This window comes from Zea mays, chromosome 4, assembly GCF_902167145.1.
Source record: "Zea mays cultivar B73 chromosome 4, Zm-B73-REFERENCE-NAM-5.0, whole genome shotgun sequence".
In the NCBI taxonomy this organism is placed as follows: Eukaryota; Viridiplantae; Streptophyta; class Magnoliopsida; order Poales; family Poaceae; genus Zea; species Zea mays.
In genome coordinates, this window is record NC_050099.1 from 116,639,571 (window position 1) to 116,662,029 (window position 22,459).

Sequence of the window (22,459 nt, forward strand, 5' to 3'; positions counted from 1 at the left end):
GGAGAATACCCGCCGCCCCGTGTCGTTCGTTCTCCAGCTCCAGCTGCAGGCTGCAGGCTGCCAGCTGGGGTGGCGGTTGCCTACGCGCGGTCGTCACGCCGAAGCTGTGGCCGCGTGACCCGGAAGGTGTGTGGCGCGCTGTTGCCTGTTGGCATGTGCCCAGCTCTCCCGACTGCTGTCTGCTCTAGAACAACAAGGGCAGAGGAATTCTCCCGCTTCTGGTCGTGCGTGTGTGCTGCGACCGGTGAATTGGCAGCTGGACTTGGCTGGACAATATACATGCCTGGTAGTATTCTGCTCTGGTTTTTCTTCAAACGATCGATGCTTCACTTTATTATTTGACTGTGTATCCATGAAAAAACTAATGCTTGCCGATTTTGACTAGAAGCCACAGCACGGGAATCACAAGATAATTGGCCTGTATTATAACCAGCTTTTCTAATATTCTAGTTGTGAAAAAAATCTGTCCGTAAAGAGAATCTGATTATTGTGAGAATTACATATGAAGAAAGATAAATATCCATAGATTTTAGAATCTAGCAAGTGATGGATTTCTACTATCGTAAGAATTCGACCAATTATATATTATATTAATTTTGAGTGGTTTTACCAAATCGATTTTTATAGAAGCTAGTGTTAATCTGAGTAGCTTTTGGTGGAGAAAAGATGAAATAAATAGGGCCAATATAGTACAACATCAACTGAATTATTGACCGGAAACAAAAACAGAAACCGGCTGCTTTGATAGTTTGATCTACATACATACACTGGAGATACAAATGCTAGAACATAAAGAAAAAAGAGAGCACCTCGCCAACGTCAAGCCAATTGGCAGCAAAAACAACTGGAAAGACGACCAAAAAGCACAGAGCAGCATGGAGCAAAAGCGACGCCGCGTCCGGTCTATACGTCATCTCAATTCGCCTCCTTTGACCCTCCATTGCCCTTTCCGGAATACAGTACAGGTACAGCAGTAAAAACCACGGTGTGGTGTGGAACCAACCAAAAGACCACCACTGCTTATAATACCAGTGGCTCCTTTTCCCTTCTCTCCATCCCTAGTCCCTACCCCCGCCTCCACTTCTCTGCGCTTCCCAGCGCCACTGCCCACTGCATTGCAGACGGACAGTCGGACAGGACCAACAGCTGCCCACAGCACCAAAGCCAGGAATTCACTTGGATTGATTCAAGGGAAGGCTTCAGATGAACGGGCGGCTGTCGGCCGAGTACCGGGGGCTGGAGGTGAAGGTGCCGAACCTCTTCCGGTGCCCCATCTCGCTGGACGTGATGCACTCCCCCGTGAGCCTCTGCACCGGCGTCACCTACGAGCGCGCCTCCATCCAGCGCTGGCTCGACTCCGGCAACACCACCTGCCCGGCCACCATGCTCACGCTCCCCTCCACCGACCTCGTCCCTAACCTCACCCTGCGCCGCCTCATCGCGCTCTGGGCGTCCACGGCCGCGCCCTCCTCCTCGTCGCCCGCCGCGTCCGCCGTCGGGCCCACGCCGGCCGCGGCCGCGGCCGAGCTCCTCCGCCGGATCGCTGACCCCGGCGCGGACCCCTGCCCCCCGCTCCGGAAGCTCGCGGCTTTCCTCTCCGACGACGACGTGGACGAGTTCGACAAGAACGCGCTGGCGAGGGCCGGCGGTGCCGCCGAGACCGTGGCGTTTGTGCTGCGGAGGGCGGACAGGGAGGCCGCGGAGGCCGCCGTGCGCGTGCTCGCGGCGATCGCGGCGTCCGACTGCATCGAGGAGGAGAGCAAGAGGCGCGTGGCCGCTGCGCTCGCCGCCGACGCGCCGTCCGCGGCCGCGTCCCTGGCGCGCGTGCTGCGGAGCGGGACCTCGCTGGAGGCGCGCGTCGACGCGGCGAGGCTGGTGGAGTCGCTGCTCCGCAATGCGGCACCGGGGGCGCGGGCCGCGGTGGCGGAGTCCGAGGACCTGGTCCGCGAACTGGTCCGCCTCGTGGGCCCCGCGGACGAGAAGAAGGGCAGCCTGGACGGGCAGGCCGTGGCGGCGGGAATGTCGTGCCTAGCGGCCGTCGCGGCGACGCGGCGTGCCCGCGCTGCGATGGTTCGGCTGGGCGCCGTGGCCGCCGCGGTGCGCGTCCTGGAAGCCGACGCCGGGCCCCCGGGCCAGGCGCTCCGCGTGCTGGAGGCCACAGTGGGGTGCGCCGAGGGCCGCGCCGCGGTGTGCGAGTCCGCCCTGTCGGTGGTGCCCGCGGTGGTGTCCAAGATGATGAAGGCTGGGGTGGGCGGCGCGGAGGCGGCGGTGTCGGTGCTCTGGGCGGTGTGCCACCGGTACCGGGACCGGCGCGCGGTGGAGGCGGCGGCGGCGTGCGAGGGCGGGCTCACCAAGCTGCTGCTGCTGATGCAGAGCGGGTGCTCGGCGGCTGCGCGGCAGATGGCGTCGGAGCTGCTCAAGATCTTCAGGGTGAACGGCAAGAGCTGCGTCGCGGGGTACGACTCCAAGACTAGCCACATCATGCCCTTCTGATTGTAGCAGCAGTCGGAGTCGGACGAACGGAACCGACTCACATTCTTCCTGTCTGTTTCACTCTTGCAGTTTGCATCTCTTTGGTTTTGATTCGGTGGAAGTACATTGAGCTGGGAAAAGAAAAGAGAAGTATGAGAATGGCTTCTCTTGGACCAAACACAAACATGTACATGGATAGAGATTTTTTTTGGTAGGAAAAAATTAATTGACGAGACAAATTCGGCTTGCAAGCTTTGTACGGTGCAATTGGCCAAATGCTGCAATTCGCATAACTTGTATTGCATGCGAATGAAGTGGGGAATGCTTTGGACATCCACACACGATGACGAACGAGCCACAATTGAAGGAATTGGCGAAGGCGTTGATGGACGCAGGCTCAGCTGGGACGAGACCATCAGGCACCGGGTAAACAACGAACGGCTTGTAACTCGGGATTACAAATAACACCAAAAAAAAAAACAGAGAACGACTTGCATCGGTATCCCACTCCCAATAATCAACGGTCATGTTAGAGCAACTCCAACAACAAACCCTAAAATAGAGTCCTAAATTTTGAAATAGGACCATATTTAGAATATTTAGGGGCTCAAAATAAATGTTTACTCTAATAGTCAGGCCTTAAATAATGTTATGTAGAAAATAAATCATGATATTAGGAAATAAATGGTTGGAGATTAAGTGGAAATGAGGATAGGGCTCCAGTTTATGGGTACTATATTTAGGACCCGAGAGACCGAGCCCTATAATCATTTGATGAAATTTTATAAAATAGGGCCGTTGTTGGAAAGATGTTTTATAGTTTTGAGCCCTATATTTAAAATAGAACCATGTTTAGAGCCTTTCTTGGAGATGCTCTTAGGTTGATTCATTAGGATTGGTCAAAGAACGGAATTGGACCTAGACCTAACTACCACGCTTTGGATGGAGGCATAATAATCTTATAGATATATAGTCCTCTCTAGCAAAGTGATAGTATGTTGCTATGCTTTTCATTTATATTTAAGTATAAAATATAAAACATAAAAGCATGTGTGTTTTGTTGGTTAGGTAGGTGTGAAACTGGTTTTAAAGCTAACACAACCATGATTCAAATTCCATACCCCCGTTTGGATCCTTGGAATTGAATTTGATTCTAATAATAGTAATTTAGGCACCTATAAATTAAACTAATTCGGTTTTATACAAAAACTAGTTATGTGCACGTGTGTTGTCACGGTATTTAAAAATTAATATAAAATATAATACATAACGATAAAACATTACATTATATACAAAATCCATATTACAAAATACCATTGTAATATTAATATTATATTGATGATATAAATATGTATTATTATTATAAATATATCGACTAAAATAAAATAAATTGATGTCGAACAAACATTATAATATCACACAAACTATTTTTAAAGAATTGATATTTGCCTAGAGACTAACTGTACTTGTTCTGGTTGTTTTGTGAACATATAGTCAGTGGGGGTCACTTGAAGTGTGGCCACTTCATCAATTTGCTTTGTAGAGTTTTTTGCTCTGTTGGCTTCACTTCACTGGAGGAGGCATTGAAGGCGAGGGAACTATCAGTTTTTTCCAATGGAGTAGCCACAAATTGTAGTGGAGATGCAAAAGGAATAATCTGCTTCTTTTCATCTGACAAATCTGGTACATTTGACTGAGCAGATGGTGTAGAGGTAAGATGTTCCACGCTTTCCATCTGAATAAAATTAAAAGTGCCACCAGCTCTTGGATTATCCTCCATGTTAGTACAATCTGGGAACTCGTGAGGAATTGGCTAAGAACCCCGAAACATATGGACCAATATCTGGGGTCAATTAGAGAAGGTGGACAAATTGCAGCTTTTGGGACTTCAAGCAAATCCAGTTTGTCAAGACCGGTATCTGACTCGTAGTCTTCATCAGGCAGCTTGGTAGGGCTTGCAACTACTGTTTCGTCATGTTTCTCCTTGGGAAGAGGTAGTGTGGATCCATTGAAGTAGGTCGGCCCATTCTAAGAAGGGAAAACATAGTAACGAGTAAGATTTGAATCATTTGAACTAACCATGTCAGTCACAAATCAATATATATACCAATAGATCTTCATGACGTTTGAGAAATTCTATCTCTGTCTCTGAAGGATCCCAATCAACTTCATGTTCCTCAGCTATCTCCTTCAGCAGTTTCAACTTTGCATCAACAGGAGGACGGACAGAGAATATTTCAATTATCTGCACAAGGTAAAATTAGTTCAAATTCAAAGTGTCATATAACCTAAGAATTGACCCCACAATCAGGCATCAACTCTGAAGTTGCGCAACAAATTCCTTCCCATATTTAGTTGCAAAGATCATTTTAACTTGTAACAGTTCATGTAGATCTGCACATCTTGGAGCAGCAAAACAGATACTTGATATTGCTTCTTTAAGATCAATAGGACACTCCCTGAAGCCAACAAAACAAGGAAACACAAATCAGTCAGATTCATCTACATCTCTTACATAGTCACAAATCAGTTAATCAATTTTATCAACTATAGCCCATTTGTATTCAAGAGCAGGAACCAGTATCCCTGCTTTATACTTCAAGATAATACGCCCTAATATAAATTACAGCTTGCCTATAAAGTTATCAGCTTTACTTATTTTAACCTGATATGTGATACCGATACAGAAACACTGCAATTAAGGATTTTCCCAAAAATCTTCATGCATACGAAAAGACATTCTTCCGTTAATTTTTTGAGTAGGACCACCTATTTTGCCATGTCTATCATTTAGAGTTTAAATTGTACTACATTAAAGCCCTTGAAAATCCTTTTGAGTGATCACTTGCCAAGTTGCCATCATATAAACTCTCACATAACAATTCTAATAATTAGATGTTAGTCTGCTACCTGCATTGGTGTCAGGTTCATGCATATTCTTTCATATGTGCCTTTTCTCTTGATGCACACACACGAGAGGCTTCTCCCTATCCACCTCGGTGACCAACATAATGTTTCATCTATACAAGGACAATCACATTACATCTCATAACCAGTGACATGAAACGTGTATTCCTCATAATATCTAATGCAAAACCAACTATACATATATCACGAACTTGAAACCATCTATGTATGTACTGGACTAAAAGTAAAAACAAAAAAATGTGAGCTGAGACAAGAGGAGGAATATCCCTATCGAATGACAATGGCGGAGGAGACAAGGAGACCCCTAATCAAGAAGAAGAGTACCAACGCCAAGTGCGCATACTTGCTAGCGAGGCCTCCCTCCATCAGCAGCAGGAGGAGCTTGATGCCCTTGTGCAAAAACTCGATCGTGTCTACAGCGATGTCGAGTAGAGGCGCCTCGAAACCGAGACGCCCCTGCCGAGGATGGTGTAACACCCTAGGTGTTTATCTCCCATTCGACATCACTTTCATATTTATCTATCTAGAATCTTCATAAAGTTTTCGTGAAGTTCAAAATGTATTTTTTCCGAAAAATAGCGAGTATGGTGATTATTTGAAATCCATCGATTGCACAAATATGAATTTGGAAATTTAGTTCAGTCCTCCGATTTCATCCCAAACAAAAAAAATAGAAGTCAACGACTAAAGGTTTTGGATGTAAAATAATTTAGTCTCCTCTCGTCAACCAAGACATCTCGTCTGAGGATTTATAATCATGGTTGGTTCTGATGAGGACATCACTATGAGTACGACTACACCAGCAGCACCTCAACATCAAGCGCCACTTTCTTCATTAGCTGGGCCAATCACTCGGGCCCGTGCCAGAGATCTTAACTTCGTCATTGTACTAAAGAATGAGGGCCCAGAAGAATAGACGACCAGCCCAACTGCGGCCCATAGTGGACGACCTAGGGTTGGCCGCCCCTAGGGGCTGCGCCCCCTCTCTATTTAAACAGGAGCTGCGCCTCCTTTGTTCTTCGAGTTTTGTTTTACGTTAGCTTTAGCTACTCTCGAACACGCGCAAATCTGCGCTGTCTTCGTGTATTCAGAACTCCACCCTCGAGTAATAGATTAGATTGCTCGCATCTTTTTCTTGTTCGTTCTTCGATTGCGCACAGGAAACGATCTTCGTGATCAGGCCGATCTCGCATCAGCAAGGTCGGTAACCAGAGGGAGTTGGTTCAGCGATTGTATTGGCGCCTCGGGCTTGCTCGTCGTAGTCGGATCGCAAGGGTCATCTTCCGCCAAATCGGAATTATCTCTACTCGTCGAAAGATCGGGCACCTCGGCTACATCAGTTGGTATCAGATTTCCAGGTTGATCGATGAGTTTATCGAGTGTTTTTTTCTCCTACAGTCCACAAAACCACATAAAAATTCAGGTTAGACCTTATACCAGCACCCTTTTGAGCCTCACACCTTCTTTCAATAATCTGCATTGTTGAATTTGTGTGCTTTCGCGTCATTTGTTGCTGGTCGTATTGTATTTTTTTTCTCACCATCCTTCTTCTTCCTTATTTTTCTCCTTCGGTTACATCAAACCCTAGCGCGCCGCAACCATCTTCCTTGTTTTTCTCCTTCGATTACATCAAACCCTAGCGCGTCGCAACCAACTTCCTTATTTCTCTCCTTTGGTTACATCAAACCGATTCAACGCCACAAACCGAGTCAACGCTACTTCCTTGTTTTTCTCCTTCGGTTACGTAAAAAAAAACAGAAACAAAAAAAAGAAAAGAAAAAAAAAGAAAAAGAAAGAGAAAGGATAGAACCAGAGAACAAAAAAAATAGGGAAAGGAAACAAAGCGGTTTGTCTCATCTCGGTCGGTTTAAACATAACTTGAGGTACCTTCCTTAAACCGTGCATAACTTTTCGCTCGGTTGTCCAAAAAATCTGAAATTTTTACAGGAGCTAGTTGACACCATTCTGAGGCCGGCCAAATTCACCTACGGTCTGTTTGGGGTTCGACATAATTGTCAAAAAAATTCAGGAAAATAAAGAAAAAAATTCGTCAAAGTTCTCGCACGCTTTTAAGAGAACTTCCTGATTTTCTATAGACCACATCTGATATCTGTTTTAGGTGAAACTTCGTGTAGCTCCTATCTTGTTGCTTCTTGTGCTGAGAAAAATATCAAAAAAATCATACAAAAAAGAAAAACAAAATCACCTGTGATTTCTACTAGTGCCTTTTTGGCATCACTAGTACAATATTTACGGTACTGCCATTTTGCTAGTTCCATCCGTCCTTTGCACCTGTGGCCAACAATATAGTTTCGTGTTTTGCACTATAATTCAACTTTGCATTATTGTTTGATCGTGCTAATCCTTGACTTGAGTGCAGCCTACCCAGAACTCCACATATTTCTACGACGAGCAGGTTTCTGTTTCTCCACGCAATCGCTCATCCAATCTTTCACCGGTTCCACCTATTGATTGCAGTTCACCATTGTGGCTTGGTAAGAACGTATAAGAACTTGATAACAGCATTCCATCGAGCGAGCAAGTTGTCACCACCATTCCCCTGTTGTCGTCGGTTTTTTTCTCCTTTTGGTGTTTTGGTGTTTGCGCTAACTATGGCAGGAGCACACGACATGGTGGATGCCCAGTTGCAGGAAGTAAGGGGACAAGTTGATGGACTTGCTGCTGACATTAGGACGATGCATGAACGGCTTGATTCAACGATCACTTCAACGACCGAGCGTTTCAACCAACTTGACCTTGCTCAAACGGTGACTCGCACCACACTCGACACCATCCTGGCACGCCTTGATGCATTGACCACAAAGATGGAGCAGGAATACGGCGGTGACACTGAGCAGGACGATGGAGATCGCCGTGGTCGTGCACGTCGTGTGGTTCGTCATCCCCCTAATGACTTATTTTCTAAGATTAAATTTAAAATTCCATCTTTTAATGGTAAATATGATCCTGTTGCATATCTTGAATGGGAATTAGAGGTAGAACAGAAATTTTCATGCCATGATATTCCTGCTAATAGCCAAGTGAAGGCTGCCATTAGTGAATTTACTGATTTTGCTTTAATTTGGTGGCGTGAGTATAAACAAAAACTTCCCATTAACAGTGTCATTACTTGGACCCAATTAAAAACTGCCATGCGCCACAGATTTGTTCCTACTTGGAGTTACAAAAGGGTATGCTTCGTTGTGGTTTGGTTGAGTCGGATGACGCTGCTATGGCGCGTTTTCGTGGTGGTTTGAACAGGGAAATTCAGGATATACTTGATTATAAGGATTATTTTGATATAACCACATTGTTTGAATATGCTTGCAAAGCTGAACGTGAAGTGCAGGGACGACGATCAAAGACATATACTAACTCTTTTGCAGGCCGAGGTCCAACACACAACTCAACTCCTTCCAGCCCTGCACCTTCTACGCCTAGCACTACATCGCGCACAAGGACGACCAAGCCAGTGGCGCCCCCTGCCAAAGGCGCCGCTTCTTCCACAGGACGTACATGGGATATTCAGTGCCATCGTTGCAGAGGGTTTGGGCACATGATTCAGGACTGCCCAAACAAGCGTACCTTGCTTATACGTGACAATGGTGAGTACTCTTCAGCCAGTGATTCTGAGGAAACTAGTCATGCTATGATTGCCACTAACCATGCAGAAAATGAGGAAGTCCACGTTGATCCCATCGACGCCGATAGGTATGAGAGTCTTGTTGTGCAGCGTGTTCTCAGCACACAGGTTGCCCAGGCCGAAAAAAATCAGCGACACACTCTATTCCATACCAAGGGCGTTGTGCATGAACGGTCGATTCGCATCATCATCGATAGTGGCAGCTGCAACAATTTGGCAAGTACAGCGTTGGTAGAGAAATTATCCTTGCCCACTCGCACACACCCACATCCGTATCACATTCAATGGCTTAATGATGGTGGTAAAATAAAGGTAACACGTTCGGTACGTGTCCCCTTTTCACTGGGTTCTTATTCTGATTATGCTGATTGCAATGTTATTCCTATGGAAGCATGCTCTTTGTTATTGGGTCAACCTTGGCAATATGATACTGATAGTTTACATCATGGTCGTTCAAATCATTATTCTTTCATGTTTAAAGGCCAGAAAATAATTATACATCCAATGACCCCTGACCAAATTTTGAAAGATGATCTTACTAGGGCTGCTAAAACTGCACAACAAGTCAAATCGACATCAGCCGCACCTATTAAATCTGAAATCAAGTTGCACTCTCCTGTTTTACTTGCTACACGTGCTGATTTTGATGATCTCCATGAAGCTCATATGCCCTGTTATGCACTTGTATGCTCGCGCATGCTTGTTCCGCTTGATGATGCACCGTCTTTGGATATACCCCCTGTTGTTGTTAACCTTTTGCAGGAGTATGCTGATGTTTTTCCTACGGACTTACCACCGGGTCTTCCTCCGCCCCGTGGCATTGAGCATCAGATCGATCTCATCCCCGGCGCTTCTCTTCCAAACCGCGCCCCGTACCGTACAAATCCAGATGAGACGAAGGAGATCCAGCGCCAGGTGCAGACACTGCTTGATAAAGGTTACATTCGTGAGTCTCTTAGCCCTTGCTCGGTTCCTGTTTTACTCGTTCCAAAGAAAGATGGGTCATGGCGTATGTGCGTAGATTGCCGTGCTATTAATAACATCACAGTTCGTTATCAATATCCTATTCCACGCCTTGATGATATGTTAGATGAGCTTAGTGGTGCCGTTATTTTCTCTAAGGTTGATTTGCGTAGCGGTTACCATCAGATTAGAATGAAACTCGGTGATGAATGGAAAACGGCTTTTAAAACGAAATTTGGTTTATATGAATGGTTGGTTATGCCATTTAGATTGACTAATGCTCCCAGCACCTTTATGAGTTTAATGAACGAAGTTTTACGGGCCTTCATAGGTTTGTTTGTTGTTGTTTATTTCGATGATATCCTTATTTACAGCAAGTCTATAGAGGAGCATTTAGAACATTTGCGTGCTGTTTTTGATGCTTTGTGTGCTGCTCGCTTGTTTGGTAACATGGAAAAGTGCACATTTTGCACGCAACTTGTCTCGTTTCTTGGTTATGTGGTTACTCCGCAGGGCATTGAGGTGGATAGCAGCAAGATTGCTGCCATTCGGGAGTGGCCTACACCGACGACGGTCACACAAATTCGGAGCTTTCTTGGACTTGCCGGTTTCTACCGCAGATTTGTTCGTGATTTTAGCTCCATTGCAGCGCCTCTACATGAGCTTACGAAGAAAGATGTGTCGTTTGCTTGGAGTGATTCGCAGGAGGTAGCGTTCAGCACTTTGAAAGATAAGTTAACCCAAGCTCCCCTCTTGCAATTGCCTGATTTTAATAAAGTTTTTGAGCTTGAATGCGGTGCTAGCGGTATTGGGCTCGGTGCTGTTTTGTTACAAGAAGGAAAACCAGTTGCTTATTTTAGTGAAAAATTAAGCGGTGCTAGTCTGAAATATTCTACTTATGATAAGGAGCTTTACGCTTTAGTGCGCACTTTGCATACTTGGCAGCACTATCTTTGGCATCGTGAGTTCATAGTCCATTCTGATCATGAGGCTTTAAAACATATTCGTACCTAAACAAATCTGAACCGTCGTCATGCTAAATGGGTCGAATTCATTGAGTCCTTTCCTTACATTATTAAACACAAGAACGGGAAGGACAATGTTATTGCTGATGCTTTGTCTCGTCGCTATACCATGCTGTCACAATTAGATTTTAAAATCTTTGGTTTGGACACTGTGAAGGATCAATATGTTGACGATGCTGATTTTAAAGATGCTTTCGGCCATTGTATTAATGGGATACCATGGGGCAAATTTCACATACAGGATGGGTTCCTGTTTCGCGCTAACAAGCTGTGTGTTCCAGCTAGCTCGGTTCGTCTTTTGTTGTTACAGGAAGCGCATGGAGGCGGTCTCATGGGGCATTTTGGCATCTACAAAATGCATGAGGTGTTGGCTGCCCACTTCTTTTGGCCTCGGATGCGCGCTGATGTTGAGCGCCTTGTTGCACGCTGCACTACTTGTTAGAAAGCTAAGTCACGGTTGAACAACCATGGTTTGTATATGCCTTTGCCTGTCCCTTCTTCTCCTTGGCTTGATATCTCTATGGACTTTGTTTTGGGCTTGCCTAGAACTAAGAAGGGGAGGGATAATATTTTTGTGGTTGTTGATAGATTCTCTAAAATGGCTCACTTTATACCTTGTCATAAAACTGATGATGCTAGCATTGTTGCTGAATTGTTCTTTAGAGAAATTATTCGTTTACATGGTATTCCAAAAACAATAGTCTCTGATCGCGATGCTAAGTTTCTAAGCCATTTTTGGAGATCTCTTTGGAATAAATTGGGAACTAAATTGTTGTTTAGCACTACTTGTCACCCTCAGACTGATGGACAAACTGAGGTAGTAAATAGAACTTTATCTACCATGCTTAGGGCTGTTTTAGACAAGAATTTGAGACGTTGGGAGGATTGCTTGCCTCATGTTGAATTTGCTTACAATCATGCCACGCATTCTTCTACAAAGATGTGCCCTTTCCAGATTGTTTATGGTTACATCCCTAGGGCACCTATTGATTTGATTTCACTTAATGCTGCGAACGCCCCACATGTAGATGCTGCTGCACATGTTGAACAAATGATTACCATACATGAACAAACGAAACAGAACATTGCTGCTACTAATGCAAAAAATCAGGTTGCTGGTAGTAAAGGAAGAAAACATGTTACTTTTGAGCCAGGTCATATGGTTTGGTTGCACTTGAGAAAGGATCGGTTTCCTACTTTGCGCCGTTCTAAATTAATGCCTCGTGCTGCTGGTCCTTTTAAGGTGCTAACAAAGATTAATGATAATGCTTATATCCTTGACCTGCCTGCGGAATTTGGTGTTTCCACTAGTTTTAATGTTGCAGATTTGAAACCATATATGGCCGAGGATGAGGAGTTGCCGTCGAGGACGACTTCACTTCAAGAAGGGGAGGATGATGAGGACATCACTATGAGTACGACTACACCAGCAGCACCTCAACATCAAGCGCCACTTCCTTCATTAGCTGGGCTAATCACTCGGGCCCGTGCCAGAGATCTTAACTTCGTCATTGTACTAAAGAATGAGGGCCTAGAAGAATAGACGACCAGCCCAACTGCGGCCCATAGTGGACGACCTAGGGTTGGCCGCCCCTAGGGGCTGCGCCCCCTCTCTATTTAAATAGGAGCTGCGCCTCCTTTGTTCTTCGAGTTTTGTTTTACGTTAGCTTTAGCTACTCTCGAACACGCGCAAATCTGCGCTGTCTTCGTGTATTCAGAACTCCACCCTCGAGTAATAGATTAGATTGCTCGCATCTTTTTCTTGTTCGTTCTTCGATTGCGCACAGGAAACGATCTTCGTGATCAGGCCGATCTCGCATCAGCAAGGTCGGTAACCAGAGGGAGTTGGTTCAGCGATTGCATTGGCGCCTCGGGCTTGCTCGTCGTAGTCGGATCGCAAGGGTCATTTTCCGCCAAATCGGAATTATCTCTACTCGCCGAAAGATCGGGCACCTCAGCTACATCAGGTTCCCATTAAATTATCCTTGATAGAGGGAACATGTGCCGAGTTGCAGAATACAGTTTAAAATATCGGTCCCGATGGTTTAGTCTGTTTATTTCTTACCTCTATATAAATCTTCAAATATAAATAATGGTACAAGTTCATCTGACTCCGGAGTATTCATCAAATCAAATCCTATCAAAATATTGATGTTGATCTCATTTTAGTTGAATCCTTTTATACATCTTTTAGACTCTTATGTAAGAACCTATAAAGTATCTACATTTTGATTTTGTTTAGAAAAGAAGTAGAGTAAGAGAAATTCCAATTTTCCTAGTTGATTTTCCCACCGCTTTCCCCTTCCATATCCGAAGTGAACGTCCAAGATCTTCTCCAAATATTTTCTATGTACACCTCCTGTGGCAGAACCTCTCAAGTTATTGGGCCCACATGCACCTATCCTCGTCTCAAAGACCTCAAACGGCTATGCATGTGCACCGGATAACTTAACTGGATCTGTCTGAGTGTCCCAAGGACCTCGGATAAACCACTTATAACCAGGATCGCAAGATTAAGTAAACACAAATCACATACCCACATTTGCAGCGGAATTTATTTATTACAAAAAGTTAGAAGTTACATTGATTACATTATACAAGATCGGAGTGATTATAAAGTAAATCCAAAGTATTTCACTTTGAATGATGTATAATTTTCATAAGTATAAATACATGCTAGCTTAAGTGACCATCCTCAATAAGAAGTATAGAAAAGCTACTTAGACCTATAAGAAGGTCGTGCCCACCGACGCCTAGCACCATCCACAGCAGCACAAATCTAGTACCTGCAACAACATGGGTTCGAAAACCCTGAGTACGAAGTATCCTTTCACAAGTCTTACCCGTCTAAGGAAAAAAGACTCTCAAGGATATGCTGGCCTTTGGGAATCAAGGAAAAAGCTTATCAAGATTCAATGACTCCTTTTGCAGAAAAGCTTACTATGAGTGGATCCTTAAAAATTCATTTTACTTATCAGGTTAAGTAGTTACCTGCATCTAGATTTATTTCTATTATAGATCAAACACTTGGCCTATACTAGCCACCTTTTTATAATCCTTTGAGTTCACTTGTCACTACATGTAGGTAAGTGACCAAGTCTTCATGTCCGAGAAGTAACGACGATCCGAATCGATTAATACCCAGCTGGGGATCTCCAACCACACGAAATATGTAGCACTTAACCCTTGCATATGTCAACTCACACCTGGGTCTCTCAAGACCAGAATGGGTTCACGCCAACCGAGAGCACACATACTCCACCGTCCAGCCTCTTGCCACAGAGGGTACATGCTACTCTCATCATCTCTCCACTCCCATTGCGTGGTAGTCTTTCTGGTATTGGTCCGACCGAGGCAAAGCTTACCCATGATGAGGCATGTGGCCAGTTAAAAGGTCCTTGATCATCAAACCTACATTGGCTTGGTCCTTAAACGACTCAGACGGATACACTACACCGAGACTCCCTTCTCATGCAAGTCACCCACCCAGTCTCGTCTTTATCATTTAAAACCCAAAGTTTGGTACCTGACAGAGGTACTCTTTTCAGATGTTGAACCAATCACGGCCGCGACGAAATCACCATCATAAGTCTTTTCTTTGTAAAAATCCCCATCCCGTGTGAAGCATCACCTTTTTTCAAAACAAAACATTTTGTTTTCTAAGCAAGGCTAAGCATCATAAAAATCATTTTCATAAAAGAGGTACCAAGGAATGGTAATCAATTTTCCAAGGAAGGAAATGCACTAATTGTTTAGCACACCACTCCTATTACCTAATGCATCATATAAGGTGATAAAGATTTTAAAACAACAAGGAAAGGGATAATGCATCGGGGCTTGTCTGGGATAACACTAAGTTATTGTTTGTTAGATGACGATCACTTGACGACCATCTTTATCCTGGCACTTGATTTGTCCATCTCTCATTAGGTTGATTCGCCGTCATTGTTTCTTAGAGTAGTTCATCCTTTCATCCTCTTGGGTCGACTTGGTTCTTTTCCTCCACACCACGTGATTAATTAACGTACCTAAATGAAATGCATAATGTGCATGTATGGACATAAGAAGGAATAGCAGGACTAAATGATGCTTCACGGAAGCGAACTAAACACTTAGTGATGATGCATCACAGCTCCTATGAGCACACACTAGATAACTATGACTCTACAATAGTCATAATCTTCGAGATAATCGGATTTAACTCAAACAGCAAGCAACAAGAATTAAACACGGGTCTTAAGTTTTAGAGCATAACATTGATAGATCACACATTTAGACTTGCTATCCTAGGATACTCAAACTTGGAATAAGGATATGAGTTATTTAATGAACCGTATTGGGTATCCATAAAAATTGCCTATGCGAGCATATTACTACTGCTATACAATACATACAATCAGATAACCGACCAAAATTTGAAACACATTATTACTACCCCACGCAAACAGGTGAATAGGTGATGGATTTACCCACTCAATAACCTTACTAAGTTAATCACATTTCATTTACAAAGACTAACTCAATTATACTAGACGTTCCTAGAAGATGATACTTATAGAAACAACGCATCGACATCACCATACAATAGGAGTTTATACAAGCAACATTAATAACACTTATCGGCAATGTGCTAGAAGTACTAAACATTTTTGCATCACTAATTTAACCATACTTGAGAAACACATTCTCCAAAACATTCTACGCATAATTATAATTTAACCCTAACTTCACCCCCAACACCGATCTAATGCTTCTATTTCGCACTTACAAATATAACCACTACATCACATGCAAAAGTGAACACAAAGCATCGACAAGGCTTAAACAATAATATCCACTGGAACCCCAAACAAACAAGCATCATGACTCCATGGCTTGAGTTTAATGATCTACCCAATTAAACTAACTAACAGGAATAGCAGAGTAGCTCACCGAAACTAAATTTGCCTTGAAACCACAAAATCGACGACACTTTTTGGTTCTAGCATTTCACCGAACACATGGCGAGTGCCGCATCGAATCGCGCTTCTTCTCCATCCACATCGAGAATTCTCCTCCAATCACACACATACACATAATCAACCACAAAGTAATTGCGTCGGGTAATAAATTGAGTAGAACATGAACCACGAGGTCTCACCAGCTACATACTGATTTGTTTCCTTGTACACCTAATCTTCTTGGATTTTGGCGTGAACACAAGTTGGAGACGTCATGTAGGAGCTAACATTGAGGCGAGGCAACGGATCGACGACAAGCACCAAGGAGGGATAGGCGACATTGTTGTAGACCCGGAGAGTAGACGAACGACGATGTCGACATGTCGGCACCATGATTTCAATTCGACGAAGGCGATGGCATGACGACTCGTTCAGGATTTTTTGTTGAGCACTTGGTGAATATCGCACAGGGCTTTGCCGTCTTCTACCATCGCAACCCCAAAACCACCCAACCAGCCCCGTGGTCAGAACTGCGGTGTCGGCCACTAGTTACCTCGGCAAAGGTACGCTACTTGACCACATGATGCAGTCGACAACAGCCGAGTGACCCCAAGTGATACAAAGGATTGACTACTCTAAGGAACTGTGTCGGCGAACCGATCTTGAGATGGATGGACTGATCGAGTACCAGGATGGGAGATAAGCAAGTATCATCTAACAACACTAACCTTGTCTTATATCCCAGGCAAGCCCCGGTGCATGCAACCACTTCCTTGTGTTTTCAAATGATTTTTATACACTTTAAGTCTAGTGAAATGTGCATTAAGTTTATAAGAGCTGCTTGGAAACCATTTGATGCATTGAGTACCTTGATATCCATTCCCTTTAAAGATACTTTTTTTGAAGTTATCAAGTATTATTTGCAAAATTGCTTAGCTGTGTTTAGACATAAATCTTGTAGTTAGAGTTTGTCCTTTGCAATAATGCCTAGCTCAGGGTTCTTCCTGAGAAAGGATGGCTTCTACCTACAAGAATATTTTCACCAGAATCATGGTGGGATCTTAGTGCAAAAATCCCTTTGATGTTCTATTCATCCTAAGGTACACAAATAAGTCCTAAGGATGGAAGTACTTAAATCGAGACTTGGGCTAGGAACAGGTGATGTTACGCCCAAGTTAAGTAAGGATTATATCGAGTGTAGGCTTAATGACCAAGGACTATTTAACTAGCCACATGCCCTGGTATGGGACAAGGTTAGACTAATCTTAGATTGACCAATACCAGAAAGGCTACCACGTAATGGGATGGATAGATGGCGAGAGTAGCGTGAACCCATTCTGGTCTTGAGATAGTAGGGGGCAGGTTGCCATATGCAAGGGTTAAGTGCTACATATGTCGTGTGGTTAGAGATCCCCAGCTGGGTAAATCGATTTGAATAGCCATTACATCCTCGGACAATGGAGACTTGATCACTGACCTGCATCGTAGGTCATGGATGGAATCATAATGAGTACAAATATTGTTGTATTGGTTGATGAGATGATGAAATTAGACTAGGTGTAAACAAGGTCAATTAATACTTAATCCGAGATTAAAATGTTCAAAGTAAGGATCCACTGTTAGATGCTTATTTTTGCAAATGAGTAAGCATGATTTTTGCTAAAGCCTTACCTTGATTTCCAAAAGCCAGCATATCCTTGAGAGTCTTTTCTTTAGTCGGGTAAGACTTGTGAAAGTACCTTCGTAAGCAGGGTTCTTTGAACCCATGTTGTTGCAGGTACTAGATTTGTGCTGCTATGGATGGTGCTAAGTGCCGGTGGACTCGACCTTCTTATATGTCTAAGTAGCTCTTCTATGCTTTATATTGAGGATTGTCACTAAGCTAGCATATATTTCAAACTTAAAAATGTTTATATATTCAAAATGTAATACTTTGAAATCAAATTTGTACTTACTCCAATATTGTAACTTGTAAACTCTTTATAATATGAATTTCACTGCAAAACTTCTGTATGTGATTTGTGTTTACTTAATTCTATGATCCTGGTTATAAGTAGTTTATCTAGGGTCCTTGGGACACTCAGATAGATCCTTTTAAGTTACTTGGTGTACATGCATAGCCATCTAAGGTCTTTGAAACGAGGATAGGTGCATGTGGCCCTGATAACATGGGAGGTTCTGCCACAGAAGGTATATGACCAACTCACTGAGAGTAGTGACCACGCACAATCTTCCTCAATCCCACACAAAACATGGCCGCAACGCCCATAATGCTTTGATCCATCCCGGAGCCGAGCGAGTCAGAGGCAAAGACAATGTACAAGAACCTCCACAACTTCATGGAAATGGCCGCTGTGCAGCAAGCCAAGATCGATCCGCAGTTCCCCCTTAGGATCAAGAGCTATGCACGCAAACGACCATGTCTTGGAGTAGGGAGCACAACCCTCCTGGTCCACAAGGACGTGTGTTCCATGAAGGACCGCCTCGTAGACATCTGCGATGCCCGACGCATCCTCAACAATAGGCGTCAGGAGTAGGAAGAAGTTGAGTTGCCAAACAAAAGAAGGCACGAAAGCAGCCCCAGCCCACCTGGGCTAGGACCGTGCACTTTCGGGCATGAAATCTGGAAGTCGCAGTCCTCCCCCAAATGTACGCGCGCTAGGAAATATCTCTTAATACGACGGATCCACTAACCCCTCGTGTATGGCTGGAAGACTACCACCCCGAATGTTGCATGGCGGAGATCAAGGATGATTGCCTAATCATCCAATTCCTCCCCATACACCTCATGGAGGGGGAAAGAGCCTGATTCGAGCATCTGCCAGCCGGAACCAACCATGACTGGCCCGACCTCGGTGAGGCCTTTGTCGAAAATTTCCAGGGTACCTACAAGTGATTAGGAAACTCCTGGGACCTAAAGAGGTGCACCCAGAAAAGTGGAGAGAACCTACGACACTACATTCAGAGGTTTTCTTAGGAGAGGAACAAACTCCCCGACGCCACTGATGCAAATTTAGTGAGCGCCTTCACATATGGCACCACTAATGAAGCGCTCGTCCACGAGCTTGGGCAGGGCAGACCAAGGACAACTGCAGACCTAATTTACATAGCGACAAAGTTCGCTCATGGGGAAGACGCAGTGGGGCTATTTTTCACAATGGAAAGGGCCCACATGACGTTGGTGAGCCCAACAGAGAGAAAAGGGAACGTCGGGATCACCCCGACAAGTGCCAGAGGAAACACCGCCCCTGGCATGATGAAGAGTGTTGGTGTTTTAACCCGAGGGTCCTAACCAACAAGTGAATTAGTGCTGCATGCCCAGATCCAGATGGGTGATACAAGAAGACACAAGTTTTATCCTAGTTTAGGCAAGAGAAGGCCCTACTTCCAGTAGAGGGTTGATGAGACTTATATTATCTTGCACCTAAGTGCTTGTAGTAGTGATTACAAGCTGGTCTAGAGAGGGAGAGGATCCTAAGTCCATGGCGGTGTGATTGAGGCGAGTGCTAATATCATTGTGGAGGCAAAAACTAGTGAAGTGTTCTCCTCCTGTTTGAAGCCCTGGACTCCTCCTTTTATAGCCTCCAGGAGGGATCCCAGGAGCGCCACAGTTTGTCATGTATGGGAGAGGAGGCGAGCCCGAGCCCCTATAGCTGGTATGGCCGACAGAATGGCCCTTATACTAGCGGTTGATTTGAACCAGGGGACGTCTAGCCCTTGTATCTCGCATCTTAACCGAGCAGAGAGCCGAGGCCTAGGCTAGGGGCTCAGGCACGTACCTGAGCTTGCCTGATGGAGGTGTTATCCGAGTCGTAGCTGTTGAAATAGTGATAAGTATGGTGAAAAGTGCATGGTAATTCTCCCTGTATGGTGTAAAGCAGACTTGACGTTCGTCCTGTAGCCATCCCGTTGTCACCAGTCTTCGTGGAGGAGTTGGTGGCTTCCTTTTGTCAATGTTATCTAGGCCGAGGCAGGCTCGGGAGAGATAGAGGTTCCTCCCAAGGCCTTGGTCAAACCTGCCTCGGGGCATGCAGTTGTGCAAGGAGGGGTTAGTATAGTCTGTTAGAGAGGTCCTTGCGGGATTCGTGGGCAGTTGTTGCCAGGGCAGTTGGCTGAGGCCAAGCTCGGGCGAGGCGGAGACTTCTCCCGAGGCAGAATCCGTCTTTGGGCGAGGCCGAGTTCTCTCCGAGGGTGAGGCTGTGCCCATGCGTGTGCATATCCCATCCAGAGTTGTTCGGGAATAATGACCGTAGTAGGGGAGCAGTGGCCATTATTCTCGTGCATGCGTCCTCGTAGTTGGTGAAAGTGGATAGGACCATGGTCCCATCGCTCCCTGTTTGACTGTGGCATCATGTGGGAGCGGATTAATTAGCTTCTCTTAAACATTTCTCAACTTAAAATGGATAACACACAAGTCACCTAAAACACCATATTTTAGGATACCTAACATGTCGAGCATCAATTTTATAACATAAGTGACTCAACCTCTATCACACTTGTCCGAATCTATTGGCTAACATTTCAGAAACACCATATCTATCCTTCATCTTCCTAATCATATTGCACGACATAAAATATTTCAATACGCATTCACCCCATAAATAACATCATCACGCAGGACTCCGACTTAACCGTAGAGGAAGCGACGACTACTTCGGCATGTCGCCACCTCTCTACATGTCAATTCAATATTAACTACATCGATCGAGTCTCATATCACGCAACACTTATAATTTACTATCTCAATACAACAATATCACGACATGTACTTGGGACACTTCGGTTCAACTTACGCAATCACTACTACATCGCAATTCGGCACACATGTTTGATAACACACCTTTCTAAATTAACCTATCTCATCTTCCAAACACCAATTATATATCACGTAAATTACATTTTCACCTAATTTAACCTACATCAACGATGAATACATAAAAAAATAATATAGACTAACTCATTAGCCGAGTGCGGAAGTCACCAAACATGCTTTAGGATTTATCAAATTTTTGCCGCACTAACACATTATTTTACGACGAAGCATTCTAGCAAACAATTTATACATCCACGACCAATCCCTACGACACACAAAATAACTATCGCAGCCACATATATATCCGATCTAACACAAAATAACACATCGGCTCACCATATCAAACCTCGGTCGTGGTTGCTGCACATGTGGCGTGAAGACGAACGCGCCGTCAATCACGGGAGACTGAAGCGAAGTCGAAGGAGCATGACGGGCACCGTGGCGTGGCAAGGTGAGGCACCCGCCACGAAGGGGCTGTTGTGGCTATCGGTTGGCGTGGCAGAGCCCACGGGTGGCTGACGACGCACGGCGACCTGACTCGGCATTGCGTCGAACAGGTGGCGCGCGCGGCGTGCTGCTACTACTTGGCGCTGCACAACAAGGGAGCGAGCGAGCAGCAGCGAAGCCAACCACCATGCACGGGAGGGGCTTGGCCAGAGCAGGAAAAAGAAAAATGAAGCTCGGGCATGGCTGCACTTGGGGAGGCGGCGTCGAGCCCCAAGGCAATATCTTGCGCAAGAACATAAATCAGGGAGGGTAGGCGCTGCTCGACCATAGGGAAGAAGAGGAGCCGGCTGGGTGGAAAGACGGACAGGGCGTTGCAGGGATATGGGAGCGGCTGCTCTCTGCTCTTGGGGAAAAAGGGCACCGCTGGCTTCTGCTGTCCGTAGAGCAGGGGGACGAAAGCCGGCTGGAGATGTGGCACAGGGAGCGCGGGATCCATCACCTGAGCAGGGCGTTGGCCATGGGCGACGGCGGCTCACCAGCTCGAGCTCGAACCAGAGAAGGGCCCTGCGCCATGGCTGGAGAAGAAGGGCTCGCGTCGGGTCCTGGCAGGTCGAGCTCGGCCAGGGGGAAAAAAAGGTGCCCGCGCCCATGGAGGAGAGGAGCTCGGTTGCTGGGCTGCTCGCCGGCCATGGAGAAGCCTGCTGGCGGCCATGGAGCAAAGAGCAGGGAAGGTCGCGGCCAAGAGGAGGTCAGGGGCGCCGATGTGCTCCCAGGGAGCTCCTGCTCCTGCGGCAAGAAGCAGAGGGAGGAGGAGCGGCCGCCATGGGAGGGAGCTTGCTGCCGGAGAAGAGGGGCGCCCTGCTGCAGCCGTGGAGAGGAAGGGAGAGCTGCTGTTGCCGTGGGAGGACTCCTGCGCGAGGTAGAAGAAGGCAGGGGAAATCGGCTGGAGAAGAGAGAAGGTGAGTGGTGGCTGAAAATTTTTAGGGGTGGGATTGCAAAATAGCCAAGGGCAAGGAAGGAGCACCCCTATTTATAGAAAAAAATGCTAGGGTTAGGGTTTTCTTAGTGGGCCTATTGGGCTGGGTTGGGCTGGCCCAAAATGCGAAATCGGGCTGCACTAAATATTTTCCGGAATAAATATGCTCCTGCGGAATTTGTCGCTACGGAAAAAAAATAGAGCGAAAAGAGTTCGGACGAACGGAAGGTTGAGCGATTAATTCGGTCAAGA

At 45.4% G+C, this 22,459-nt stretch overlaps 1 protein-coding gene and 2 pseudogenes across 1 annotated transcript; 1 reads left to right on the forward strand and 2 right to left on the reverse strand.

The window, feature by feature from the left end:
* Positions 1-744: 744 nt before the first annotated feature.
* LOC103653608 (U-box domain-containing protein 27) lies at positions 745-2,805 on the forward strand. The gene has a single exon (XM_008680462.4). It carries the CDS (start codon positions 1,204-1,206, stop codon positions 2,491-2,493), a length of 1,290 nt encoding a protein of 429 aa, XP_008678684.1. The 5' UTR covers positions 745-1,203; the 3' UTR covers positions 2,494-2,805.
* A 1,097-nt stretch (positions 2,806-3,902) lies between these two features.
* On the reverse strand, positions 3,903-4,855 carry LOC109945786 (uncharacterized; annotated as a pseudogene).
* A 16,171-nt stretch (positions 4,856-21,026) lies between these two features.
* On the reverse strand, positions 21,027-21,804 carry LOC103655462 (uncharacterized; annotated as a pseudogene).
* Positions 21,805-22,459: the final 655 nt, after the last annotated feature.

What these genes read in the sequence shown, in the direction of transcription:
- LOC103653608 (XM_008680462.4), top strand. Translation starts at nt 1,204, where the DNA reads ATGAACGGGCGGCTGTCGGCCGAGTACCGGGGGCTGGAGGTGAAGGTG.